This window comes from Siniperca chuatsi, linkage group LG3 (assembly GCF_020085105.1).
Source record: "Siniperca chuatsi isolate FFG_IHB_CAS linkage group LG3, ASM2008510v1, whole genome shotgun sequence".
NCBI classification, from domain to species: domain Eukaryota; kingdom Metazoa; phylum Chordata; class Actinopteri; order Centrarchiformes; family Sinipercidae; genus Siniperca; species Siniperca chuatsi.
Window position 1 is genome coordinate 8,867,890 of NC_058044.1, and position 27,710 is coordinate 8,895,599.

The window sequence follows — 27,710 nt, forward strand, 5'->3', positions numbered from 1 at the left end:
CAGGAAAAGCATACCAGTCACGCACCAAGCAGAAGGAGAAGCATGAGAACAATGAGGAGTAATTCGAGAGATGTGAAATTCAGTAAATAGGAACAGAAACTAACTAAGATAAAGGAGACAAAAACAAAAAAAGGCAATTTGGATGTTAAAGAGACCAAGAATATATCAATGTTACAAATTAACAAGTTGTTGAGGTGACGGTGGAAAGAAAACAAATGGTGATGGAAATGTGTGAATTATTTTCTTTGCTGTGGCAGACGTCAGAGTAACCTGATGCATGCTGTAAATCGACAAACAGAAACAAGCGGGCAGTAACCTACTGCTACTCCACACCCTCGACCCCACCCTATGACTAACACCCTGTTGAAGCTGACAAATCAGTGCTGGGAGAGTGTGAATCTCACAGAAAACCAGGGCTCATCTCAGTGGGTGAATCACTTAACCTGTAGACAACTGCCCTGGCTTGGTGCCACAGGGGCTAAAGGATGCAATAGCAAACATAATCCCTTGAAACCAAGGCTACTGCTAACTTCCTGTAAGGCTAATTTAATCTCTGAGCGGTACCGACACTGACCAAAAGGCCAGTTCTCGATTTTGTTAGCCAAGACTTGAAAAAGAACAGGTGGAGGAGCAGGTGTTGATCTTGGGTACAAGCCAAAGGTCACAGCTGTGACACTCATTCAACAGAACGCAAGGATGATTTCACTTTGTACAATTATGACAATATAGTTAGGTTGTCTGCAGCCACTTCTTGCATCATGTGTATTGCACCACATGAGCACTGGGAGCCATGCAATTATAGAGTCTCTTGAGAAAGCAATTAAAAGTCTGGCCCTTTCACCCTCCTCAGGGGTCCTGGAAAAAGCAGAAGGCGCGCAGATGACGAGCTCGGCTGTCTCTTTGAACAGAGAGCCAGCTAGTCTAAAACTTAGAGTAGTGGGTGTGTAGTAGGAATAAACTAAAACAGTGTCTGATCAAACATAATAAAAAATCAAGTACTTGGTTAAACGCCCTCCTTTGCACGCCTGTGTGTATTTCCTCAAAGTCTACTATGCTCTCCCTTCTCATGGTCCGAATGCACGCAAATTCAAGAATGTTTTGAACTAACAAGTGTCATTCAGAGAAATTAATAAAATCTGTGTTGAGCATCTGGGTAAAATAGTTCATTTCTGTCTCCATATGAATCAGTTGGAGAGCCATCTCTCTTTGGACAGAACAATTGCATTTGAGTTTTGAATTCTGATGTCATGCATCCTTTATACAGGGAAAATGTGATTGGTCAGAACTGATAGCAATGGTTGATGAACTTTTAAGTAAATCAAAATAATAAATGTGAAGATGTGAATGAGCCACTAAGACATGTACCTACAAGGATGATTTTGTGATTTCACAACTAGTGTGTAAGCCACTTGCGGTCCAGTGTGCAACTTACAGAAGTGTGAAGTGAAAACTTGAAACCTCCAGTGCACAAACACTGAGAATTGACTTTACAGCAAAGTAGGAGAAATATTGATTAAACTTTTGAAATTATACATATCTGCTTATTCATAGATTGTGGATTTTTTTCATGAGGGAGAAGAAGAATTTTCAGTTAGGTAACTGAAGTTTCATGGGGGAAAAAACAGACACTAATTATTAGTCCAAGCAGAGTATTTCAATAAGTCTTAGAACATGTGCGGAGGGGATCTTTAAATAAGTACCTGAGGATTGTTAAACAAACTCTTCGGTAAGCTGCACTCAAGGAGTAGACCCAGTATAGTGATGTTGGAGGCATCTTCCTGCAGGAGAAACAGCATGACAGGCCATGAAATCAGGGGTTTGAAATAATTCAGCTCATCTTTTTTCATTTATATACACAATGCCTTGATGTTCAATGGCTACTACAAAGCTACACATGACTGAACTCTAGTGGTGCTAGCCATGCACTACACAGTATAGAAATTCAATACTTCCAACAGAGCAGCTTTGGTTGGTTTGATCACTTACTGAGCAAATTAAAAGGAGCAGTATAACAACTGTCTACACTCACAGGTCTGCAAACACAGACCACTGAACAACTGAACACTGTGGTTGTAAACACCTGTGTCTAGGTAATCAATAATTCATGGTAGACCATGAAAGGGGGGTATACTGGATCAACATTAAGCATCTACATTTAAACCTGTACATGACAGGCTGTCAGATATAACACTAAACTCTCTATGCCATCTAAAAAAATAAAAAATTAAAAAATTATAAAGAAAGAAAATCACAGACACTTTATTACACTATCATCACCATCTATTGATCCCGGTCCCATTTTACAGTGTTTATTGCAACAGCAGTTATTTTCCTCTTTCCAGAGAAAATCCAGTAATTCTGTCCGCTTGACTCCCCCAGAAATCTGTGGAAAATCTATGACGTTTCCTGGGACACTCAGCCCGAAAAACTGTGTGTCAGGGTTTAATTTTTGAAGGAGGGTTCAAGCTAAAACGGGGTGTTAAGTTGCTCTTTCAGCATTTTATCCAATAATCCAAACACCACCAGGCCAATTCGTTCCACATATGGTCAGTGGTTATTAGGACTGCCCTGTACAAAGTTCTAGCAAAAACTGGCATAGTAGTTATGTCTGAGCTTTCCATTGCCCCTCTGCTGTTTTGAATTAAACACCAGTGGAGGGACTACCTCTTTTTTCAGATTCTATAGTAGGGGTGGTCGGTATACCCGTTTTGTCACCAGTCACGTTCTTCCATGACATGGATTTTGCTATACCGTCATTACCATAATAAATGTTTTTGCATATTAAAACTAATGTGCTTTACTGTGGCTGCGATAAGGTAGAGGGCTAGCACATACTCCTAGAACTGGAGTTACATCCAGTAACTTACTATTGTCCTCGCTAACGCCGACTCCAGTGTTGTGCACATGAAGATGTGGAAGGTAATGTTACATGCAAAGCATGCAAATTTCTCTGTTGTTGGCTGCAAAAACCAACACAAAAGTCTTCATCTACTCCCACCATCCGAGGAAGTGAAGATCCTGTGGATTAATTTTATTTTTGATGGAAATATCCCCACAACAATTGGAAAACTCATACGTGCGCTAAGTTAACCATTTTACTTCAGACTGCTACGAGGACCAGTACAAAGCAGGATTCGCTTCAAAACTGAAGATCAGGGATGGCTCGATACTGACTTTAAACTCAGAAGCAGTAAGTATAGCCATTTTTATGTTGCTTCACTGTTTATTTTGCAGGATAGCCTGTTGAACTTGGTGTTAGCATGGTGTGGGGCTAATGCGGCTAGTGTCTATTATCCCACAGGCTGGGACGATGTTGGGCTAGCTAATGTTGTAAAATTAAGGGGCAGTCAGTGGGAAACTGTTTTTTCACTTTGCGTTTTATGCAACTTCATACTGCACGCTAACATTAGCTCAGCTGGCTTTGTTATAACACGAAAGCCCCCTCTGCTCTCGCCAGTGTTATGTCCCAACTGGTTTTCAAACTAACTGGTTCCCATACGCGTCCATGCGTTGTGTACATTATGAGGCAGGCTACTCCTCCCAAAACACATGTAGGCCTCTAACTCATTTTCATTCTTATTTGGAGCCAATAAACACATAAAGTTTTAATAATTTTTCCTTTCTTAAGACACGTTCCCTTACATTGACAATAGAGTGAAAAGGTTGAATTATGTTTTGAGTGGAGTATCCCATTTATTTTTGTTATGCCGTGATATAATACCGTCACCGTAAAAAAAAAAAAAACGTGATAAATTGTAGGTCATATCGCCCATCCCTATTCTATAGGCACATAAATCACATATACTAAATATGCCTTTTTGTTAACACACGCTGCCATGCACGCCTTGGCCCCACCATCACCATCTCTCAACATTTTCATGCACATCCATTTATTATAACTTTTTCAATATATCCTACAAACAGATAAAGCCTTGTGGCCTTGTCCTCAGCATTGAGGAACAAAATGTCAGCTTGTGGTAAATGAAGCAGAAATGCAAAGACAGAAAAAAGTGACAGTATGAATTTGGAGCAAGTGTACAAACTCGAGGATGATAAGTATACTGTATATGTACACCATGTTTTTGTTAACCATATGTTGAAACGTGGCGTGCTTGCTGAGAGGACAAAAGGCTGCATTCAGCATAAGCAGCAATCTGAGTGATTATGAGAGCGCTCTCTGATGTCTCTCTGCACTTGGCCAACCTGACATTGTGCAACTGCCACCCCACTTCCTGTTGTGGAGGCGTGGAGGCCTTTCAATGTCTCGACTTCCTTCTAAAACCATGCTCCAATTTGTCATTGGTTTTCTGTGTTTTTGAATGGTTTTGAAACGTGCACAAATGAATGACTGCACAAAGCATGTATCATTTTAAATTGAGTGATTGTGGTTACACTCTGCAAGCAAACATTTATGTTTTTAAGCAAGAAAAAAGTGATTGTTTTGTGACATCCTTCACACTGACACACACATTCAGTAATTTCATGAGAGCAAGAGCTTGTCAGTGTGTACCACAAAGCCCCTGTGTGTGTGTGTGTGTGTGTGTGTGTGTGTGTGTGTATGTATGTATGCAGCCATCTGTTTATCAGGGCTGACAGGAGAGGGGAAATCAGCTGTTTCCAATGACGATCTGTTATTCACACTATGCATGGCCTGCACAAACCAACACACACACACACATGCACACACACACATTTAAATACATACCTGAGTTTGGGTCAGCTTAATGCTCTGGATGTGAGGGAATATTAACAGACTATCCTTTCTTTGGACAGACTTTAAGGAACCTTGGTGAACTCCCACACCAAATACCTGGAAAAGGAACAGTTAACAACAAGGATTCTCAACACTACATGCAATATATATGAAGGCCAGGCAGCCAACAAGCAAACAAGGAGTAGTGTTATTTAGTGGGCTTGAATTGAACTCCTGGAGCAGTTTGTGACATAGTAGCTGTGAATATGAATAAAGAAAAAGAAGGTAAGTTGCTAATAACGTAGCACCACAAAGGATGTAGTATTTTCAAAACAAATACATTTGTATTCAGCAGTTTTTTCATCTTCTTGGTGAAAAAACAAAAACACAAATAGAGGGTGTAGTTTTCAGGTCACAGAGGACCTCCAAATGTTACAGAGGACACCTTAAGACTGAAAACCAAACTACTGACTAAACATAGCCAATGAAGGTTCTGAATCTATTGGTGTGAATGGGTAGTATTAAAACAAAAAGGCACCAAGACGAGATCAAGCAGCTTTCTAACTAATCTTGGCCCAACAAAAATGAATAAAAATTGAATTACTGCCCCACAGTTGTATGCCAACCAGTCAAGTTGCAGTTTACACCCATATCTGTCCAGACTCATATGCAGTGAATATACAACTAGTGAAGGAATTGAATAAAACGGTATAAAGTGTATTTTTTGGCTAAATGGAAGTTATCACTTTATTGATGATACATATGTATGATTCCAGTGAATATACATTGTTGAACTGATTAATGAAGGATTATCATAGATGTATTGGCTAAAAAGGTGCACATGTACTTGTTTACTATGTAAAGACGGATTCTTATATATAAGAATATATTATATTTGAGTATAGCTACACAAAATGTGTTGCTTTTGTTTTCTTCTGGCATTTTTAGATGCAAAGCCTCTCTGAGCTGTAGGTGAAACACACTCACAGGATCACGATTAGCAAGGCGCGGCCAAATACCTTGTTTGCAGTTACATGATTCCGATGGAGCTCGAAATTCAGAATGAGGCAGGAAGTGAAAGGCAGAATGGACGAGACGGAGGAAAGCCCGTACTGTGCTAGTTATTGTTTACTCATTGTGTCGTCCCAGTCAACATGTGTGTGAAATCTGGAATCACCCAATTCATTCTTAAATTATGGCTAAAAACCTATATTGAGGCCAAAAAAGTGTTCCAGGGCATTATGATATCACAGTGAAGTTGTCCTTGGACCTTTTGGGTGAAATACGCCATCACTCCATGAGGTCACAGTGACCTTTGAGTCAAAAGTGTCACCAATTAACTGTCCAACCAACTGAAATATGGTCAACAATTCTTGAGTTATGGCCAAAAATGGGCTTTGTGAGGTCACAGTGATCTTGACCTTTGACCACCAATTTCTAATCAGCTCATCCTTACAGTGCAAGAGGACATTTGTGCCAATTTTGAAGAAATTCCTTCAAGGCGTTCCTGAGATATTGTGAATGGGACGGATGAACAACCCGAAAACATAATGCCTCCGGCCGACGCTGAGGCACACTGTGGGTAGTTGTTGTTGACAAGTCATAGTCGTCGTGTTTGCTTGACTAACACTGTGCAGTGTGGGGCAAGAACAAGAGGCAGAAAGAAACATGGCTGTGCGCCCCAATTCTTAACTACAATCAACAGTGTGGAAATACTTTACCAGAGCAGAACAAAACAGCCAGCTGTAGTAAAGGGACGGTCCATTCTGCTGTGTCAGGCACTATTAATAATGTTTATTTCAATAAGCCAATACATTCGTAAACTTTATACAACCTTTTGGACATTTGTGCTTAATGGCGAGATTGCTACAGTAGTTTCACAAGTTATAGATGGCCTTCTAACGATTGAAGGTGGATATAACTTTGGTTGTTGTTGTACATTAGTTTGTTTGAACAATCATTTTCTACATTATGCCATGTTAAATAAACAGAATTTAAAGTATTTAGAGAAGGAAAGACTCCCGCTATCCCTGCAATAAAGCAGTTGTGTTGTTAATGCAGTCAAACAGAATCTCAGGCTCAGACAAGCTTGCTGGTGGTTTAGTCCAATCATATCGCGGCTCATTTGTAAACAGCCTCTCAGAGCCAATCGAGGACCAAGCCAATTTATGTCACCATTATATCAATGGCTCACACTGTACAAAGAGTTAACAGATAAATGTTTGAGAAAAATGTACGTCAAAGTTTTGTGTTGCTGGGCTCATTGGCAACAAAAAAAAAACAAACAAACAAGCAATGACTGGAACATCTGCATTTCTTTGAAGCATGAGGGGAATGGCACTATTGGAGGCAGTGCATGTGAGTCCAAGTGTCAGCGTGTTTGTTTGCCTTCAATAAGCTAAATGTGAGAACCACGGTGGTGCAGGTTTAATGTGAGATGGGAAAAATTCACAACTACAAGATTATAATGTATTTGGAGTAAATCTCTATAGGTAACTCTTATTTGCTCTTTATGAACATGCAACAAGCATGTTCATTCAACCTTAAGTTGAAATATGAAAGACAGAACTATCACTAAATAGTTACCAAAGCCTGTAAAATTTAAGAAAACTGAGTTGTAGCACAACCAGTTAGGGTGGAATAACAAGACAGACTCAGGGACTGGAGTGCAAATAAACACATGGATCTACTAAGGGGAAGTAAAAGTAACAACATTTACCAGTTGTGGGAAACTATGTAGTTTTTGTTTTACACCTTTTCTGCATAGTGTCTACTAGTCTAACTGTGACCTGCTTGTGACAGTTTTTACTTTCCAGGTCCTGATCATGCAATGTGAGGTCAACAGTAGTTTTAGAAAGTTAATTTAAAACAAAAGTTCAACATGATTTTCTATTAGCATAAACAATAGGGTTTTTGACTTCCTTTGTTTATGAACACGTGCATGTGGGATGAAAAGTGAAAACAAACATGGTGGATGCCAGCTATGTTCTGAGCAGCAGTCTTAAACCAGTCTGGTGCTATTTTGGATCACAAAATTTTAAAGAAAAACAAAGTCTGATATGACTTAAGTTTGATTTGTAAACTCTGCCACATCAAGGACACATATTATGGTAACACAACCACCATGTGAGAATCTTTCACTTTACTATATGGAGATAAAAGCTGAGGAAGAAGAAGGACCACTTGCATTATGATGTGGGATTTCACCATTATCCCAACAGAACATGGTCTGAGACTATAAAGCAGGAGGTGTGTTTATGGAACTGACCTGGTATGACAGTAGCCCATGGGCCGATGTGTTTATAAATAATGTGTTTTCTACATTGCCCTCCTCAGACGGAAAGAAAATTAGTTTAAAAGATGCCTTCCCTCTGGGTGGGATCACCTACGACAGACAGGAAACATGATAAGTTAATTCAGACATTTCTACAAAAAACAAGACAGACAATGGAGAACAGAATTCATACTTAACATTATTACTCGGGACTATATTGTGCAGCTCAACGTGTACACACAAACACACACACACAGACTTACTCTTCTGTGAAAGAAAGGTATGTAAAAATGCCTGCTGGATGTAAACATTGACAGCAGTGTCACAGGAACTTCTTGGCTGGGGTTGTGTATATATATGGTTTCAGCTCTTGCCAGCCCCAGCGGCCTGTAAAGACAGACAGAACAGCATTATATATAAGGGGCTCTCAACGAAGCCTTTACCCATGGGGCACCACAGCCAGCAGAGAAATTTGGTGCCCAAATTCAGTTAGGTTATTCGTGAGGCCTCTAAGGAGCCTCTATTAAATTAGATCCTTCTGCTGCTCATTTAACCCATTAGGACTGGAGTGGTTAAGGCTAATTTAAAAAAAAAAGCATTTAATAGTCAACTTTCATTTGGACATTTAGGGTCAAACTGTTCATTTTAAATGATGCAAGCAACATCTCTCCACATGATCATAAGTTTAAGGTTATACATAAAACACCAAACAAGAATATTGCATTCTTCTTTTTATACTGTGCTCTGTGTAACACAGGAATTAATGTGAACAAACAGCTTAATTCTTTGGGGCACATTTAATATGTAGATGAGCAAAACTAGGAAACAAAGCCAAATATTTTTATTTGCATTTATATAAAGATAAAACTTTAACCAACAGTGTTGTCAGTGTTTAAAAGTTAGAAATTAGCCTAGTAATTCAGTCACAGCAGTAAGTCATGGGAGTCACCGAATAACTACTGTCAATATGGGAATGCTATGAGGGAAAAATGTGTCTCTTTGTCAACAGATGGGTAACAAGTATTAGCTCTCCATGTTTAATCTGAGAAAGGCCCCAGTGTCAGAAGTAAAACCGCATATACAAATAAGAACCTAAGGAAGGCTATGAGGCTTTGGGCTACATCAGCACAAAGATTAGCTCTCTGGGTTTGGCCATTTCTGCTATTATCTATTACAGTGACATATCACCACTCAACATTTTCTGCTTTGTGACACCCAAACTAAGGCAACCAATTAATACCTCTTACCCACCCTTTCCACAAGCACTTCAAGTTAATTAAATTCATAATTTCATTTAAATTGAATTAAAATACAAATCTCTGTTTATAACCTTATGTTCAAACTGCTGTGTTCTCATACAAGGGGAATATAATAACAAGCTTATTTAACTGTGTACCAATATTTATGAAGGGTGTTTCATTAACCATGTACGGCTGACTGAGGTGGGATGAGAGGTACTTTCATGTGGGCAAAATTACAAGTTCACTGGTTCTTAGAAATAATCTTGGATAATGCAAAGTGTATGCATGGCTTAATGTAATTATAGTTTTATCGGGTAAAACAATAACAGTAACCTCTATACAATTTAATGCAATCCAATACTGTAGCCCTGCAACAAATACTACAGAGGAAGCCCAGGAATACATGTAGCATACAGGTAGCATTTTTACTGCTTTGTTTCATTTTGGGAATGGAATTGAGTATCAATAAATATTTTTCACAGTTTAAGTTGACTTTTTAAAAAATGTATGTGGGGCAAGACATCATCTTTAATGCACGTCTCATTTCTCTGCAATTAAATGCAAAACAGCGGCAGCTGTTTGTTCAGCATGTACAGGCTGTGAGCCAGTTCTATTTGGAGATCTATACATTATCCACAATATGGGCACTGTAGAGTATAACTATTTGACATAAGAAATACATATTATATTAAACAATAGAAATGTATCTCAAGTCAAATAATGAATATAAAGACAGAAGTGCAAATTTCAACTTTAATTTGAGTACTTAAGTTTTGAAAATAAATGAAAGCTAATTTGTTGTGATTTAGGTGGCCGATTTCAGGTGAGTAAAATACGAGGAAAAAAAAGGTATTTAAAATACCTTTACCCTATAACTGCTTCCAGTCTACAACATATCATTGCCACATTCTTGACATCTTCATTTGAGAAGGTCGTTCAAGTCTCAACTGAAGCATCATTTCCTGTTTGTCTGTGAGAGTTTGACTTTACTTTCACTTTAAGAAAATGAAATGCATGCTCAACAGCATTTAAATCAGGAGATTGAGTGGTCTAATAAAATAGTTTCTACTTTTTCTTTCCAGCTACCAACCTGGTCAAGTGTACAATGTTTTGGATTAATTGTCACACTGCATTCTGCCTAATAAGCACAAACAGATTTTTGGACATGGGCAGACAGGATCTTCCTAACCACATCAAAATGTAGTCTGCTAAAATAATCACCAGCAAGCCTGACAAACAGCCAAGCATGCTAAAAACGTACCAACACAGATAAAGTGGTGTGTCTGGTAATTTGCAGTTCAGTATGATTAAGCTAATTTAATGTTGCAGTCCTTTTCGTGCAGGTTTACTGGGTCATATTTGGTTACATACATCGGCTGTATCATTGTATATCTTTTAACATCTAGTTTTATTTATTTTTTATTTACCTGTATCTGTGTAATTGTTTTTGCTATGCCCACATGTTTTCCCAACAGTTGTAACACAAACTTTCTTTAGTCACATCTTCAGGATTACTTACCAGTCAATACTACTGATGTAACTGAGCAGTATAATTACGACAGTTCCCACAGTTCGCACAAAAAAAAAAAAATAATAATAATAATTTCCTGCAGCAATACTTCAGTATCCAAACATTTAGCCAATACTTTCAATACATTTTTAGTATTTTTGGTAATTTGCCTGCTTTCAGCATTCCAAATGTATGATACAAAATACTACAAAATAGATGCTGCTTGTGACTATTTTCTCTTAACAGGAATAATGGGTACTGCTGTCCAACCACAACATTACATCTGATATTCTGGCTGCTTTGGGAGTATGGAAGCAAACAGTGAAGTTGTTAACCCTTTTGACTGGGGTCAGCCCTCTCCAGTATGCATCTGGATGCTGGGAAAGGGAGCTTACTGCCATACTTGGGTATCCTGTCTGTTCTTTAAGGTTGAAGGGCCCCCTGCTTTATGAAACCTTCCCCTTATGTAGCATTCATCATAGGGACAGGCCACTTGCTATGACGCCACAGTTTTATTTTAACTCAGGTTAAATTAGGTCAGTGGAGTTTTCCACATCACTCAAGACAGAGATGGCAAAATGAAGTACATTTTTAGTACAAAATAAATAACATCTATGCTTGTTAAGGCATGTCATATTAAACTAGGAAGTGAGAGCAATACTTACTGCGTCCCAAACTCCAACGCTGGGGGCTGAAAATGCAAGGGCCTCCCATTCTCCTGTGTATATAGAGAAGAGCTGGTGGAGAGAAGAAAAGTACAAAAGAAAAAAAACATAAGGCCATAGCACAGTACTTGAATCTAATCAGTTTCACTAAAAACGTAGAACAAGAAAAAAACATCTGTTTGTATATTTTACTATCAGAACTTACTTAATTTAAGACAGGACATTGTGTTCCCTTTCCAACAGAGCATGTGACAGTTCACAAGGATGAATTTACAGTCAGACCTATTACTGCCCCTGGCCACTTAACAAACCACTTATTTCCCTGCCTAACAAAGGGACTAGGATCATGCCATCACAGAAATTAGATGACTATCATAATGAGAGGAGAAGTATGAATCACAATTTAAATAAAGCCTTTGCACATGAAAATAATTCATGTAATAAAAATAGAAAACACATGGCTTATGGCGAGGTTTGTTAGATAACTGTACATTTGACACATCACAAAAATACAACATTACACAGTACTCCATGTAATTAGGGTATTTTGGAAAAAGTTGCACACTTCTTAACACAATCATTCAAGACTTTTAACAGATAAATTAATCTGTCTGTATTTTAATGAATTTCCTGAAGCTGGGCACAAAAAAAAACTCACTACCAAATAACACAGGCTTCATCAAATGAGAATTTACTATGAAAAAGACTTTAAAAACCATTGTGACATCTCTCTCTAGACAACATTATGGTCCTAAAGAAATTAATGTCATATCTCTACCAACCCTGACAACATGTTTTGATATATGTATTCACAGGTAGAACTTTACATAGGGATGAAACATGACAACTCTATCCTTTGATTACTGGGCTCATTAGTCGAGGATTTTTATCAAAATTTGTATGATGTGATAGCATGGAAAGCGGTGTGGCACAATCACATATTGTATGGAATCTTAAGACCTTAACACACACAGCATCATTCGAATGGCATGCACAGCCATGAACTGGCAACAAGCTGATCTGCCACAAACCCGAACACTTCAAGAGTTAAAACATACTGTATGTAGTAAAGGATACATTTATGCTCACAAGTAGAGTGTTGGACAAGTGCAGTACTGGTACCACTGAGTCTACCTACAATGTATCACAAGAAATCTTCATCAATGATTTGTCCCACTTCAAGCACAATACACTGTGAACATTCTATAGAAAGCCATGTAGCTTGAAAAAGGGAGTTAATTTTAAAATCAGTTTTAATCCATTCTTAACCCACAACAGTCCCATATCAATCTCATATAAAGACTTCCCACTATAGACACAACATAGCAGGTGCATATAGAATCTATGTTGCTTTGCACAGCATGTAAGCAACACTGAATACAAGCAACCAACTGAAAGTCAGGGTTAAAACAGGAAACTTTTCTCCAGCAGCTCCTTTTAGAGCTCCACTGTGTTTTTATTGATGGCAGTGTGTGTGACATCCTGTGCTAATGAGTTCTGGGAATAGGTGCCTTGAAGCAGGGAAGCAGCAGCTGATTTGTGGTTGTGCATGTATGTGTGTGCATGTATGAAAACAAACTGAACCCTGTTGACAGAGGACTCACACAGCTGTTGAGCAACAGAAGCAAGCAAGTGGAAGAACTTAGGGGTGTGCGGCATACCGGTTTCATCACCAGTGTCACGTTCTTCCATGACATGGATTTTGCTATACCGTCATTACTGTGACAAATGTTTTAGCATATTAAAACTAATGTGCTTTACTGTGGCTGCGATAACATGCAGGTAGAGGGCTAGCACGTACCCACAGAACTGGCGTTACATCCAGTAACTATTGTCCTCGCTAATGCCGACTCCAGTGTTGTGCACATGAAGATGTGGAAGGTAACGTTACATGCAAAGCATGCAAATTTCTCTGTTGTTGGCTGCAAAAACCAACACAAAAGTCTTCATCTACTCCCACCATCCGAGGAAGTGAAGATCCTGTGGATTAACTTTGATGGAAATGTCCCCACAATTGGAAAACTTATTCGTGCGCTAAGTTAACCATCTTACTTCAGACTACTACGAGGACAAAGTAGGATTCACTTCAAAACTGAAGATCAAGGATGGCTTGATACTGATTGACAAAGTTAAGCCATTTTTATGTTGCTTCACTGTTTATTTTGCAGGATAGCCTGTTGAACTAACTGGCGTTAGCATAGTGCAGGGCTAATGTGGCTAGCGTCTATTATCCCACAGGCTGGGACGATGTTGGGCTAGCTAATGTTGTAATATTAAGGGGCAGTCAAGAGAAATTGTGTGAACGTTAAGCATCATCTGAAGCCAATTAAATAACCAGAGTGGTAGGTTGGATGTGGGAAACTGTTTCACATTGCATTTTATGCAACTTCATACTGCACGCTAACGTTAGCTCAGTTGGCTTTGTTGTAACACGAAAGCCCCCTCTGCTCTCGCCGATGTTATGTCCCGAATGGTTTTCAAACTAACTGGTTCCCTTATGCATCCATGCGTTGTGTTCACCTAACAGCAGATTAAATTTCTTTTTTGGTAGGTGGCTGTGATGTAGTGCTCACTTATATAATCATATTCGCCGCAGTAGATATGAGATGTGCCTTAACCCCCCAGACCCCATAGCGCCCGGGAGCGCCCATCATTTTAAAATCATTCCCAGTGTATCAAAACATGGAAAATAAAGTCCTGAGCTTTGTATTGTAGATACTTTAAGTTTTCATCAATAACCAGAACCGGAAATTTCGTAATGTTGAGATCTCAGATTTTTTCCACCCTGTTTCCACTTGTTGGCTAAAAAGCAAAGCTAAAAGCCTACCCGTCTTTATAATCTTATGGATGCCGTAAGATTGTGTTGAGAGAGAGATTCTGACCCACAGTGCGTTGTGGAAAGCAACACAGACATTGTGAGTTCAAGTTTGTTGCTCACATCACATAATCACCGTCAGTAAACAGCAGGACCTACCTGGCTCTCACTGCTGGAGACGGATGCTGTTTTCCAGGGGGCAGTGCGCCGAAGAGCCAGTAGGGAGGACTGACCCGGTCGCGGCGACTTTTCCACATATGAATTTGGCGATTTGTTCTTATATAAGTTGCCAAAGACACTACCTACTACCACATTTCTGTTTATTCTTAACATTGCTGTGTGGGTTGAAGTGTGGGACATTTCTCTTTTATTTTGAAAGCCGTTTTTGAAAACGTTATCCAGTACAAGCATCTGTTATTGATTCACAAAGCAAATTGAGAGAAATGTTGTGGATCACATTCATTATAAAACTGAGTTGAAGTTACTTTCTCTTCTTTTAGGTAAGATGCATTTCTCAATGAAAGTTTTGATTGTTTGGCATAATTACATATTAATTTCATGTAGGCTACACCTAAGTAAAAATAGCTGGATCCCTTTGAGTACAGTTTGTAGTGACTGTCAATTTCTTTTTGTTTTTGAGAATCTGGAGGCAGAGCACAAGTGCTGCTCTATGTGTCTGTTGCTGCCTTATCTAAATGTACTTGATAGACATGTCCCATGGTAGTACACTAACTAGTGTACTAATATAATATACTTTGGGTTTTCAGCCAAATAAATGCTGTTGAGATGCCTAATCCTACCCCTTGTTTAACTCTAATGGAATCACATTACATTAACTAATTAACCTACATTATGGGGCAGGCTACTTCTCTCAAAACACACGTTTTTCCCCCGTTGATCATTTTAAAGCAAAATTAAATAATTTACTCAGTAACAGATGGATGTACAAATGTAGCAAGCTACTTTATTTCATTTAAAACATACTTAAGTAAAATTAAAATTACTGACTTAAAAATAAAAATAAAAAATAATCAAAAATACAAGTACACGAAAAAGCTACTCAATCACAGTGACACGAGTACTTCATTAGTAATTCGTTACTTTCACCTCTGGTGCAGTATCCCTTTTATTTTTGTAATACCTTGATATAATACTGGCACAGTAAAAAACTACGGTTCAAGTGTTCATGTAGATCACCCCTGAAAAATATTGTAATTGCCATCGATGCAGCCATCTTTACCTTATGATTTCATGAGTGATTCAATAGTCTTTTGTGTTATTTAACTCTATCCCTCACCTGAAGAGCCCATGCAGGGTATCTACACATTTTCAGTATTGTATTCAAGTTCAAATTTAATAACTTTTAAGACCTTTAATACCGCTAAAAAGGAAAAAATAATACCATTACTGCAGCAAAAGAAATTGACAAACTACACTACAGTAGTAGTAGTACAGAGTTTTACTGAATTTGAATAACTGAAATATTCAGTGAACATTAGCTAACATAACTTCACATTAACGAAAATAAAACTGTATGGCAGTAGTTTGATGAATGGTATTGGGGCCTAAAGGCTTTGCCAGAGCAGCAGTGGTGGAAGAAGTATTCAGATCCTTTAAGTAAAAAAGTACTAATACCACACAAGTACTCATTCTCCAGTAAAATGTTCCCTATCATTGTTTTACTATTATATATATGTTGTTTCTGGGTTAATATTACTGCTGCATTAATGTGTATGTTGCATTTTACTGCTGTAGATGTTTAAGGTTGAGCTAATTTTAACTACTTTATATACTGTTGGGTAGTTTAATCTACGGCAATGTATCATATTCTATAAGATCAGCATGTGTTTGTAGCGTTGCTGTCCTGTGAGAACCACATATCTCTAAAAAAATACATTTTGAGTTTAGAAAAACAGCCATTTTCAGCTCTGAGACGATGCATTTGCCAGCTAATTCAAGGGGGGTTTAAAATATTTTATTTATCTTAAAAGAAGTAGGAGAATTTTCTCAACCCATGAAAAAACATCCATTCAATATCACCACATTTGGAGATACATGGTTTTACACTGGACAGGATGGGTATGTGTATCTGAAAAATAGTAACTAAAGCTGTCAGACAAATGCAGTGGAGTAAAAAGTACAATATTTAACGCTGAGATGGAACGTTAGTGGAGTAGAGGTAGAAAGTGGCATGAAAAGAAAAGACTCAAGTACAAATAGACCTACTTCTACTTCACTTGTGTACAATACTTGAGTAGCCTAAATGTACTGATTTACATTACACCACTGCAGAGGAGACATATCATCTCTAGTACGTACAGCTAAACTACCAGTAGTAGTGTACGACTTGATGGGCATTGTACTTTTTCGAGAGCTAGCATAGCGCTTGTGCTTTTGAGATTTCATTTGAGAATCCATGCTTACCATTGTCCCAAGTTTGAATGTTTTGCAACAAAAGTTCACATCACGCCTCGTACGAATCTCTGGAACTTCTTATTGAATTTGCATTTACCCATGGCTGAGCCTGCATTGCTTGCTTGCAGCGTTGTGTTCTTGGTGTTTTCGTTTCCCCCCACTGCAGCTCTCAAATCGGAAGTTGGATAAACACGTTCTTCTAGGTTAAAATGTAGATCGCAGGCTGTACACAAGGCTTACTGCAACCTACCAAGTGGACCTACCTATTCAGCTTACTATCACATAGCTCAAAGAAAAGCAGTGAATCCTCACATTTGAGAAGCTTAAATTTAGAGAAAGTTTGGCATTTTTGACTAAACGAGTAACGATTATCGAAACTGTTGCCAATTAATTTTCTGTCACTCAACTAAAAGATTAATCATTTCAGATCTAATCTAGCGCATCAACCAGCATGTCCACCAGCAAGCCTCAACCGAGGCTTATTTTGGAAAACAACACGCATGGCTGTTTTGATGCCATTTTGGCATTTATTAAAAGGCTGGTTTGTCTAAATAATTGTTCTGTTTTCAGAGGAAATGCATTAATATCAAGACAGACGGATAAACAGACTGACTGGCCAACTGTCACCATCCTTAGACCCTGCTGCACAATAAAAGAACTCAGAAGACCAAAACTGAATTCATAAGTTAACAGGTAGGAAGCTGAGAAAATACCAAGAACCATACATACTCCTACAACCAACTACAAACCGAGCACATCTTACTGATGTTAACCCTTTTCTGTAATCAGCTGTGCCTTTGCTTATCATCTTGTCTGTTTTTAAAGATCAATTGTCTAAAAAAAAACAAACAAACAAACTCTTTGGGTTTTTCATTAATCTCACCTGTGTATTGATCCCATTTCTTCTTTCTGGACATTTAAAACCATGCATTTTTATAAAAACAAAACAAAAACATGACTAAAAGAATGCCATATTAGTCATCCACTGAATGTACATATATGCACAAAATGTATTTGATTATGATCAGATCAATACAATTCAGATTATTGCAGAATTCATAAGTAACGCCTTCTCCAGGGTATCTCAATTAATTAAGGTCAAATTCAGAGTCAGCATAACCTGATTAACACACCCAGATCACACAAGCACTTGTACTGTAGCACTGAACATGCTTTTATTTGCTTGTTTAAGATGGAAGCACTTCCAATTTTTGACAATATCTAGCTATTGTTCATATTAAACCCGAATGCACTTATTTGTAAGTTGCTTTGGACAAAAGCGACTGCCAAATTAATGTAATGCAACATCAACCTTTTACATTACTGAGAAATGTGCAGTCACAGTGTACATCCTAGTAGTGCTGACCGATAAATCGTATTGTCATCGTCATTGCGATATGAACATGTGTGATAAACACATCGCAAAAGACTGCCTGAAACATGCTGAATAAGAAAAATCATTTAATTTAATTTAGGGATGGGTACAGAAACCCGGTATTAAACAGGGCTAAGACCGTAGTATTTATTATCACACTGCAGCCTCTGCCCTGCTCTGTGTCGGACTGAGCTCCTCCACATACACACGCACAGCGGCCAGCAGAGCCAACTTTGCTCTGTATTCAGGAATATGATTATTTTATTGACATTTTAGATTTGTTTCCAGTGAGATATTATTGAGTTTAAATAGTGATATTGCCATAGTAAACTTCACTATTGCTGCTCTAGAAACAACATTTAGTTATATTTAAAATATTAAATGAATTTAAACTGAATTTAAAGACAACCAGGTTGACAAAGTAACTGTATAGCTTATATGCACACTTCAATTTGTTTAATTTTCACAAATCATATCATCATTGCAATATGGAACTAAGTGCAGGCCTACATCCTAGTCTGATTTTTTTTTTACATGTTTGCATTCTGCGAATGTGCCAGAGAGGCAACAAAGTGAACCAGATGCAAAGTGGAGATCCAACACACAAAAAGAAGCATAAGTAAAACAACAACAAAATCCCTTCATTGTCCTTTTAGCTGCGATCAGCAGGTCGACAAAAATTTCCCCAACCTTTGGCAGCCACAGTTTTCGCTCCAGGAGACTGAAATTTGGCATGGAGGTCAAGTGTGTGTGAGTGTGTGTGAGCGTATGTGTTCATGCCAATTGGCTAAAAGTGGGTGTGGCAATGGGAGTGGCCTATTGCAAAAAGGCACATAATTTCGAAATGGATTCACAAACTTGTACAAGAATTTGTGGAAAGGTTGGTCATGAGCCAAAGGATAGCTCATTAACTGTTCATGCCAATTGGCAAAAAGGGGGTGTGGCAGTGTGAGTGGCCTTTAACAAAAAGGCAGTTGTGTGTGTGTGTGTGTGTGTGAGAATCCATGCGCACATGTGGTTGCAGCTATTGCAAATTTGCGTTTGTTATTTTATGATCGTAATAAGATGTTTCACCACGTGTTTACTTAAAACCATATTGCTGTCAAACGCACGGTTGACATTATTTGTAGACAGATATTGCAACGTATTTACTAATCACAGACACCAACTCTCTCAATGATTAATAGCCATTCATTCACCTGCTCTTAAGGACTTAACTGCCATTATGACTCACGGTTTACCACCTGTGAAATTACAATATTTCCCTTTCTTTTTCCCTGTTGTAGACAAAGAATAACAAATAAGCTGGCAGTGGGGTTTGACACTGTCTCCTCTCTTACTTAAGTGCTTGTCTCTTTCATGCTCTCTGCAGTTCTAATTGTTTGTTAATTCATAACTTGTCAAAGAGTATAACTTCAAACATTGTTAGAGCGGAAAAGGAGGGCATTTACCTTGTCATATGTATTAAAAACTTAGTATTTTCTCTGGATTCAACAACAGTTGCCCATAAAGAAAAACTCAGCCTCTCAACAAGCATACCACTGAGCTGTAGTCCAAGGGTTCTGTCCACTGCCACAGTACAAAAATAACAAGTTATGTTTGACGCTATTTGATCCCTTGGATCTAACTCAAATAAAGTCAATGTTAGCAGTGACCTCAGCCATGCTCCAGGGGAGAGGTTAGGACCACTGGAGAGTTTAGGTCAACTGGTGTTCACAAGCGTTTGTAGAAGCTAGGGAAACAATATGAGTAACAGTGAAATTAAAACCACATGGCACAGTAATACTTGTGCCACAGTATTAACACTACACTGCAGTGAAGAGTATGTTTGTGTCACTTATATTTGTTAAATCAACAGAATAAAGGAGTAAGGATATTATAAGAAATTATTGTATTGGAGATTATAGTAAAAAAGAGCTAAAGAGACAAGGAGAAGAGCTAAGACATTTTGACTGGACTCAGAAAGAGATATTAACCTCTGTATCTGCAGCCTACTTTGCTCTTTAGACAGGGAGAGAATCTGTCTAAGGCCTGCCAAGTGCCTGATAACCCAGGCACGAGAGGCCTCACAGCCAACAGCTCTTGAGGTCTTGAGGTCAACCAGCACTACGAAGCCTCCTTTGCCTCTCACCTTCCTGGACTTAAAAATAGCCACATTCCCACACTGTTCAGCAACAGGCGGCTGCATGTAAACCAGATGAACTTTATATCAAGACTGAAAACTTGTCACTTCAAAGGAGTACTCAAAAGGACTATGCAATTTAGTATAACACTCATAAGGTTAGGGGACTCAGAAGAGACAAATTAAAAAAAGATCACAATCGAAGCAGTAAAGGCTTAGATATCCTGACTTTTAGTCCCTAGTATGGGTCAAGCTCCAAAAATACTAAATCCTACATTTCCCATAATGCATCTTGAAAGCATCTTTCCATTAAATCGACCCTGGTCTAGTAAACAACCACATCTTTAAAACTCCATAACCCAAGTTTGTAATGCAGGCTTTCTGTTATAAATTTGTGGGCTCCAAGCCCAAGTTGAGATAACACAATGATGTCATAAGGGTTATTTTATTCAGACTGTGGTGAGCTCCTTAAAGAGCCAGTTAAGACATTAAACAACTGTTTTCACAGGCTGACAAATACTCCTCACTACTAGCAAGCTGACCTTTACGTGTAAAATTGGTGGCATGCTCCTTTAACATACTTTTACTACAGAAAATGTATGAATTGCAATACCAGATTAGTGCTTTTAAAATGTGACAGCTCTATTTAGTCCATTATTATTTAATGTTTGGGGTAGCTCAGTTGCAGGAGATAACAGTTTTTGCTAGGCTGCATTAGCCAAACTCTTCTTTGAATTTAGACAAACTAATTTCATATTATTGCCACAACTACGTGATGTCTTCTTGGGTTACATACTATCATGGCATTGCAATAACTCAGAAGTAAGGTACCATTAAAATCATGCAGAGCAATACCAACACTTAAAGGGTGGGGAACATACTGAGCCAGTTTAGGTATATGACAGGCTGGGCTCTTTACATTACTGGCATTACGTCTCTAGAAAGATAAAGAAGGGGCAGAAGAAAGCACAAAATCTAGAATATATGCTTCACTTAAAAAAAAAAAAATGTATTTAACATCAGTAGGGGGGATAAACTGGCCTAAAGACTGCTCTGTTTCTGAGCAAGCTATTACTAAATAATACCATGAATTGTTGATATCTTCCTGCAAACATCTATTTTCTGAACAATTTTCTGCGGGAACAAAAACAGCTGGGACAGACAGACCTCTCCTCCTTTTTCTTTCAAGGAGTTCTAAAATTAGTCAGGAATTTGGTTCTGTGCCTCTCTAACACACCCCCAAACTCTCTCCGTTAACCCCCTCCCTCACCAACATAAACAACATAGCCTGCACACAGGGGAGGACTTTTAAAAGCCTTTTTAGAAACCTTCAGTCCTATTACACACCACACCAAGTCATTTGTGTGAATGCAAAAACCCCGCAGTTACAGTTTAATTCTGCATATCAAATAAACCATTTAACAGAGCTCTACTATAATTTGTAGTTTGTTGAATATGAGCACTTTAAAAAACACTTGTCTGTACAGCACACAATCATTCTGTGGTGATGAAGAGGTAGGCTTGTTTTTTCCATTGGGCTGTTCACAAACCAAACCCACGCCACAACCCTGCTTTCATTCTGTGTCTTACAGTATAATTTTAGTCTACACTATACAAGAGAAAACACTTCAGTATGACGCAATCTGTATGTTGGTTTGGGGTTTGTTGGCAATTATGTGGTTTGGTGGAAAATTTCTACCTATACCCAAGTGCTACTCATGAACAGGTGGAAACTTTTCATCAACTTCAGACAACTGTAAATATTCTTTTAAAATCGCTGAATGTATGTGTGCCTTTAGCTGTGTTTCGACTGCAGGAACTTTCCCCAGGGACTAAGAACCATTGGAGGAACTCAGCGCGTTTCCACCGCAGGGAGCAGGGTCTAAATTAAGTACCGGGGAAATTTTTTACCCCTTTCGGGATGGGGCTTGCTGCGCTGAACATTTCTGATTAGGCAAGCTGAAACCGGCAGAGCAGCGTGGTTTGACCGTCTGGATCGATGTGTTGCTGGGTCACAGGCCAGCTTTCTCGGCGCAGCAGCTCAGCTACTGCGTTGTTGAAGCCGTGGTGGGAGACACCCAATGACCAGTCGGTTGAAGGTAAATCACATATGGCCCACATGCTGCTTGTTAAATGCTATAACCGCTAACTGTTGTCATGCTATTGCTACCCTAACCAAAAGCTAACGTTAGCTACACGCTAATACCAACAGCTAACGTTAATGGTGTAGAATCGTAAGTCACATAACGCTTATGCTACCATATTCTAATATTAGAACGCTCTGAGGAAGTAGTGGCTCTCAATTTCAATATTATATACCGGTAAGCTCAATATTTAAAACAGGTGAACAATAGAGTTATGCAGCTGTGTGAGGGGTGTAATTTGCCTAATCTATGCAGGTCTTTAGACTGTGGTGGAAACGCACACAACAATGGGCTGAAGGAACTTGTTAAGTTCCTTGAAAAGTAGTTCCTGGGGATAAAGTTCCTGGTACTTTTGGTGGAAAAGCAGCTTTTCTCTGACCAATGTTTGAACAAGCAAAGTAAGGTGGTTTATGTCTTATGCCTTTTCATCTGGGGTTGCTGACTGTCATGAATGTGTAATTCATTATAAATGTGTAATAAAACCCACAGAAGAGTTTCACTTTTATGCTGTTCCCACACAAGATAAACTAACAAAAGATTACCTGTCTTCCAGTGGAAGACCATCTTTTCTTCGTTCCTTCTCCACCTGAAAATGAAATAAAAATACACTTTAGTCAATATGGTCAAAACAGCAGACTGCAACCCATTTATTCTACATTCACACTGTGGCCTAGAAATAACCATAGCAGGCAGCTCTGTGGGATGTAAATCTACTGGTATGCCAAACAGCCTCCTGACTACTATGATGATTTTCATAAACAAGAGCACATCGATACACCATTAACTGTTCTGATATGTTTCATTGTGCATCTGCATTTTATTTCTTGAAATGTCAAAAGGTTTTATTTTGCATAAAATATGATTTCACTGTAAATAAATCAGGATATCCAAGAAGGAAACTGGAACAGCCTTGGGAAACTAAAAATGGCATTACATCTTTTCCACCCGGACTCTGAGGGTTAGACAGCAGGCAGCACTCTCTGCCAGTATTGGCAGAGTATACTGTAGTCCTCAGAATAAAACAACTAACATCCAGTTTGTTGTCCACTACATGTTCTCACACTGTGCATTCACGATTACTGAAGGAATACAGCATTTCTGACTTTGATATGGCGCTACATTAAATGTTGACATGACTGGTGAAATTGGGTTTTTCATTTTTCTTGATCTTAGAGAAGTACTTTTTACACTGTATACAGCATCTTCTACATACTTAGTCTTTTTTATTTATTAATTAATGATATAGTTTTGTGTTAGTTAAGGAAAATTTTATTTATCGAAATGAAAAACTTCAACAAAGTCCCTTCATTTTTCTTTCTCTTACTTGGTAGCACGAATGTGTTTCCTCCAGAGTACAAATCATTCTTCCAGACATTCACACAATTATCACAAATCAGGAAAATTAAGTTATGCTGAACCATGTGCACATGTGCAACTACTGCCTAACCAGATTAAACTGTCATCATATTGCATGTACTGAGTTTTGTTTAAGTTCATTCTTCTTGAGGGGAAAATTGACCAGCAGTGCCCTTAGTAGTTAATTGACAACTGATCATTGTAACAATGACGTGACTTGGATCAAGCCCTAATTTGTGCGATAATGGTGTGTAATCTTCTCCACATTGTCATAAATAATTGAGGCCAGACTGCAAAATGAGGCACAGTTTAACATTTCAAAATACACACGCCAGCAGTACTACATGAAAACTATAAACAATGAAAATGCACTGGGTTTTCATTATAGTTTTTACTGAATGTGACTTGAATGTGTGACTGAAAATGACAACACAGCAGTACAAACACTGTTAACTACACTGTAGTGGGTTATGTGCACCATGCATGGCCCACAGAGATAAGCTTTGGTCTCTTCAAAGGCAGAACATACAGTTTCCATAGGAACAATCTAGGGCCTTATGGCTACATCATGCCTTTATGATCACACAAAACACCACCAATAGAGTACATATGTAAGTATAGTGGCTGAAACACTACTATGAATCCTGATCTGTCAGACATATTATCTCCTCCCCCATCTTTCCACCTGCACTTTACTGCAAACTACCTTAGTTAAGCACCAAGCCAAACACTTACAGAACGTAGCGCTTCAATGACAACTTTAAAAGCGCGACATCGGATGCGCTATCGTTTCTACTGTAGTCTGAGCAAGGGTTGGGAGATATGACACTATATACTACTGTAAAACGACAGATTTGTCAACCAGTAAAGATTATACCATATTATTTCTATAATGCAATTAACTTTTAAATGTCTTTGCAAGGTAATACAGCAAATCAAAGAGCAGGACTTGTTTATGACAATATTGGATTTCCAGGATTTTTTCATCAATGTGATATGGTATCATAATTTATCAGGCATTTAATTTGCTAAGTGAAAAACAGACATTTCTATCTAGTATATGTCCAGTCTTTTAACAGTTTCTCAAGTAAAAAAAATATTACTTTGATATATACTGCAATATAAAATTTGATATACTGATTCTATCCATAATCACACATCCATTGTCTGAACATGGCAAAAGTTACAGGTTGCTGGTTGATGTATCCTTGTTTTATTCTATATTATATTCTACAATGCCCCCCAACACCTTTGAAGATTGGCAAGTTAATGGCTAAAGTGAATGAGACAAAACAGATTTTCCAGTTGATTAAGCACAACAATGACACATTCTGTTGCTGCTTGTTGCAGCAGGTGAGCCATTAAAGCATGAGGAATATTCAAAAATGGAGCAGCACCATTTATAAATTAATTTTATTCTAGATGCAGGAATTTTAAGATGAATGCAGGGGTTTAAACCATTTGTGAAGGGTCTGTATAAAAAACTCAAATATGAGGATGAAAGAGATGGAAACCTGAACTAATCTAACAATTACTAATGGACTGGAAGCCACCTAATTCAACTTGGAGTTGATTCAAACATATGATCCTTAATCAAATCCAAAACACAAGTCCATGGTTACAAAATACATATAAAGAGGTATGAGATGAAGATTGCAACGATTACAAGCTCTAGTTACGCACATAATATCTGATCAGTTATGATCTCTGCTGCCCAAATCTGATATCTGATTTTTACTATGTATCATGGCACATGACACTGTATTTCCTGCATCACCACTTCAATGTGCCTGCAGCAACATACAGTACACTACTTAACCAGCTGACCACCAGCGGCAGTAGAATATAAAGGAAAGACACCCATGTCACGCTCTATTTCACATAGCCCATGTAACTGAGACAGTCACCACTCCCTTCACCGCTGCCTATCTAAACATGACACCTAACAATGTCAACAATTCTGCCAATTGGTCTGCAAGGTAGAGATGAGTGGAAAAAACATGTCCAAACACTGACATAGCCCCCTTTTCTTTAAACCTTCATTTTTAAAAATGTATCCAACACCCTCTAAGAATTATCTTCAATGTTGAATGAACTCCTGTGTTATCTCTGGTCTGAACATGTCTATGGTAGTTACTGCAGTGTTCAGATTTCAAAATAAGTATTTTAAAAACTTTGCATAACATAGCAACAAAATTAACTATGTATAATTATTTGTGTATTAATATTTATTATTAGTATTTACTGTATCAAATTTCTCAAAAGCTTACCATTTATCTTAGAAAAACAAACAGGCTTTACTTAATGTATGGAAACTACTTTGGTGTAATGTGCATTATCCTTTTTTAAAAAAAAACAAAACTTATTTTAAAAAGGCAACCAAAATATCAGTGCTATTCACATCTGTTTACAAAGGCTACAGAAAATGCCACACCCCCCTCAGGTAACATGACAGTCAGCTGGTGACCTCATGACAGGTTATCAGTAAACACTGAACTCCTGCTGTTTGTGCTGGTCTTGCCTCATAATTACATAACCATGACAGCCACCTACTTGAAAATGTTTGGGAAATTCTAACTCAGATCCTAAAAAAAAAAATCCTGCACAACAAAAAAGCATAACATGCAAACTACATAGGCAGGAAATAATTGCAAAACAGTATGCAGGAAAGAACTGCAAAGTTGCATTCAGACTGCCTCATTCCTAACGTGTGTACTACTGACTGAACTCCACAATGGACACTATGTACAAAAGAGAATTAGGAGGAGCCACATGGCAGGTGGCCTCACGCTCTGGTTTCATTTCAGTATTTAACTATGAATACCAGCCAGATAACTACAAAATTTGCTCAGTAGTATGATGCAAAGTCATGTATGGTCACTGATCTTTCCTCACATAAACAAATAATTATTCACAAGTTACTTAACTAGTTACAAAGTGGAGCCAAAAACAATGTGCATGCACTTACCACACACGTGCACATGCATCTGGCTGCATTTGAAAGCTGCTGGGTGATTTGTGCTTTGCATATAAATACTCTCGATTCCTCCTCCTTACAAACACACCCAAGAAAGAAATTATAATTACCTGAAGTGGGACTAATGGGTCTGCATCCTCCGGTTGCCAGACCTCGACCACGCTGGTGGACATCTGACTCAGAGCTTTGTGGGAGCATGAAATTAAATTAACAGTGAGATGTTAGGGTTGGAAACTGGGGCAACATGGAAAACAACCAAGTGAAAATGCACCAGATTCAAGCAGTCGAAGGAATTAAACTGCAAACTACCAACCTCCATTATTATTACTGGTTGTAACAAATTAATAAACTGAAACGGCGTTGATGATAATCACACAGTCAAGTGAGGAAATGACTTCGCCTCGGCAGGCTGACAAAGGCTGTTTGCTAGCTGCTTGATTAGCAGGAGGGTTAGCTCGGTAGCTAACGAACTTGGAAAACATCTCTCCTGCTACTGCAGTACACACGACTTGTGAGCCGTGTAGGGTTAGTTCACGACATTGTGTAGCTTTATTACAGTGACAGCAGTAACCGTTAAGTGCCCCCTTTAAGTCCTGATAATACGTGACTTCCTTGCCTGAACAAGTTATCGTTTCGTTTAACCAAACATCACAGGGAACTGGGAGCTAGCATGAACTAGCAGGCTGACAAAACATTTGCTACAACCCTCTTCCCTGTTGGTAAAGAACAAAATATGCCTGAGTCACTAGTAGGAAATGTATTTAGAACATTTAATTTGACATGTTTGGACAATTTAGCTTGCCACCCATTTACCAGACTAACGTTTGCTGTCAAGTCAGTCTAGCTAACTTAACGTTACATTTTTACATTTTTTTTTTTTTGCAACGGTCGCGTTGCACCTCCGAAGCGGAAAATAAAGGTCAGTACAAACCTTGCAGCTGAGCCCCTCCGTGCTGCACGCAGGGTAAAAGTAATTGTAGTATTCCTAGTAGTATATTGATCCACGTTTTCCTGTGACAGTGGCCGCCTTGTTGGAAATCCTGTAGCCCCGCCATGCTGCCCTCTCAGCTAGCAGCCTACCTTGTGTTTCGCTGCGTTGGTCGTTCTTTCTCTCTCACCAAGC

The 27,710-nt window shown here is 38.5% G+C and overlaps 1 protein-coding gene across 6 annotated transcripts in view; it reads right to left on the reverse strand.

The window, feature by feature from the left end:
• tmem131l (transmembrane 131 like) overlaps window positions 1-27,710 on the reverse strand; it is a 42,959-nt gene extending 15,249 nt beyond the window's left edge. For 4 of the 6 annotated variants that reach the window (XM_044191620.1, XM_044191617.1, XM_044191616.1 and 1 more), the window contains exons 1-8: window positions 27,519-27,710; window positions 26,698-26,771; window positions 22,797-22,840; window positions 11,384-11,455; window positions 8,231-8,354; window positions 7,962-8,078; window positions 4,706-4,810; window positions 1,701-1,778 (exon numbers count right to left, since the gene is read on the reverse strand). In XM_044191620.1, coding sequence (XP_044047555.1) covers window positions 1,701-1,778; window positions 4,706-4,810; window positions 7,962-8,078; window positions 8,231-8,354; window positions 11,384-11,455; window positions 22,797-22,840; window positions 26,698-26,771; window positions 27,519-27,642 — 738 coding nt within the window. In that variant the 5' untranslated portion in view covers window positions 27,643-27,710. The remainder of the gene's footprint in view (window positions 1-1,700; window positions 1,779-4,705; window positions 4,811-7,961; window positions 8,079-8,230; window positions 8,355-11,383; window positions 11,456-22,796; window positions 22,841-26,697; window positions 26,772-27,518) is intronic. The other 2 variants (XM_044191619.1, XM_044191618.1) reach the window with 1 other exon arrangement.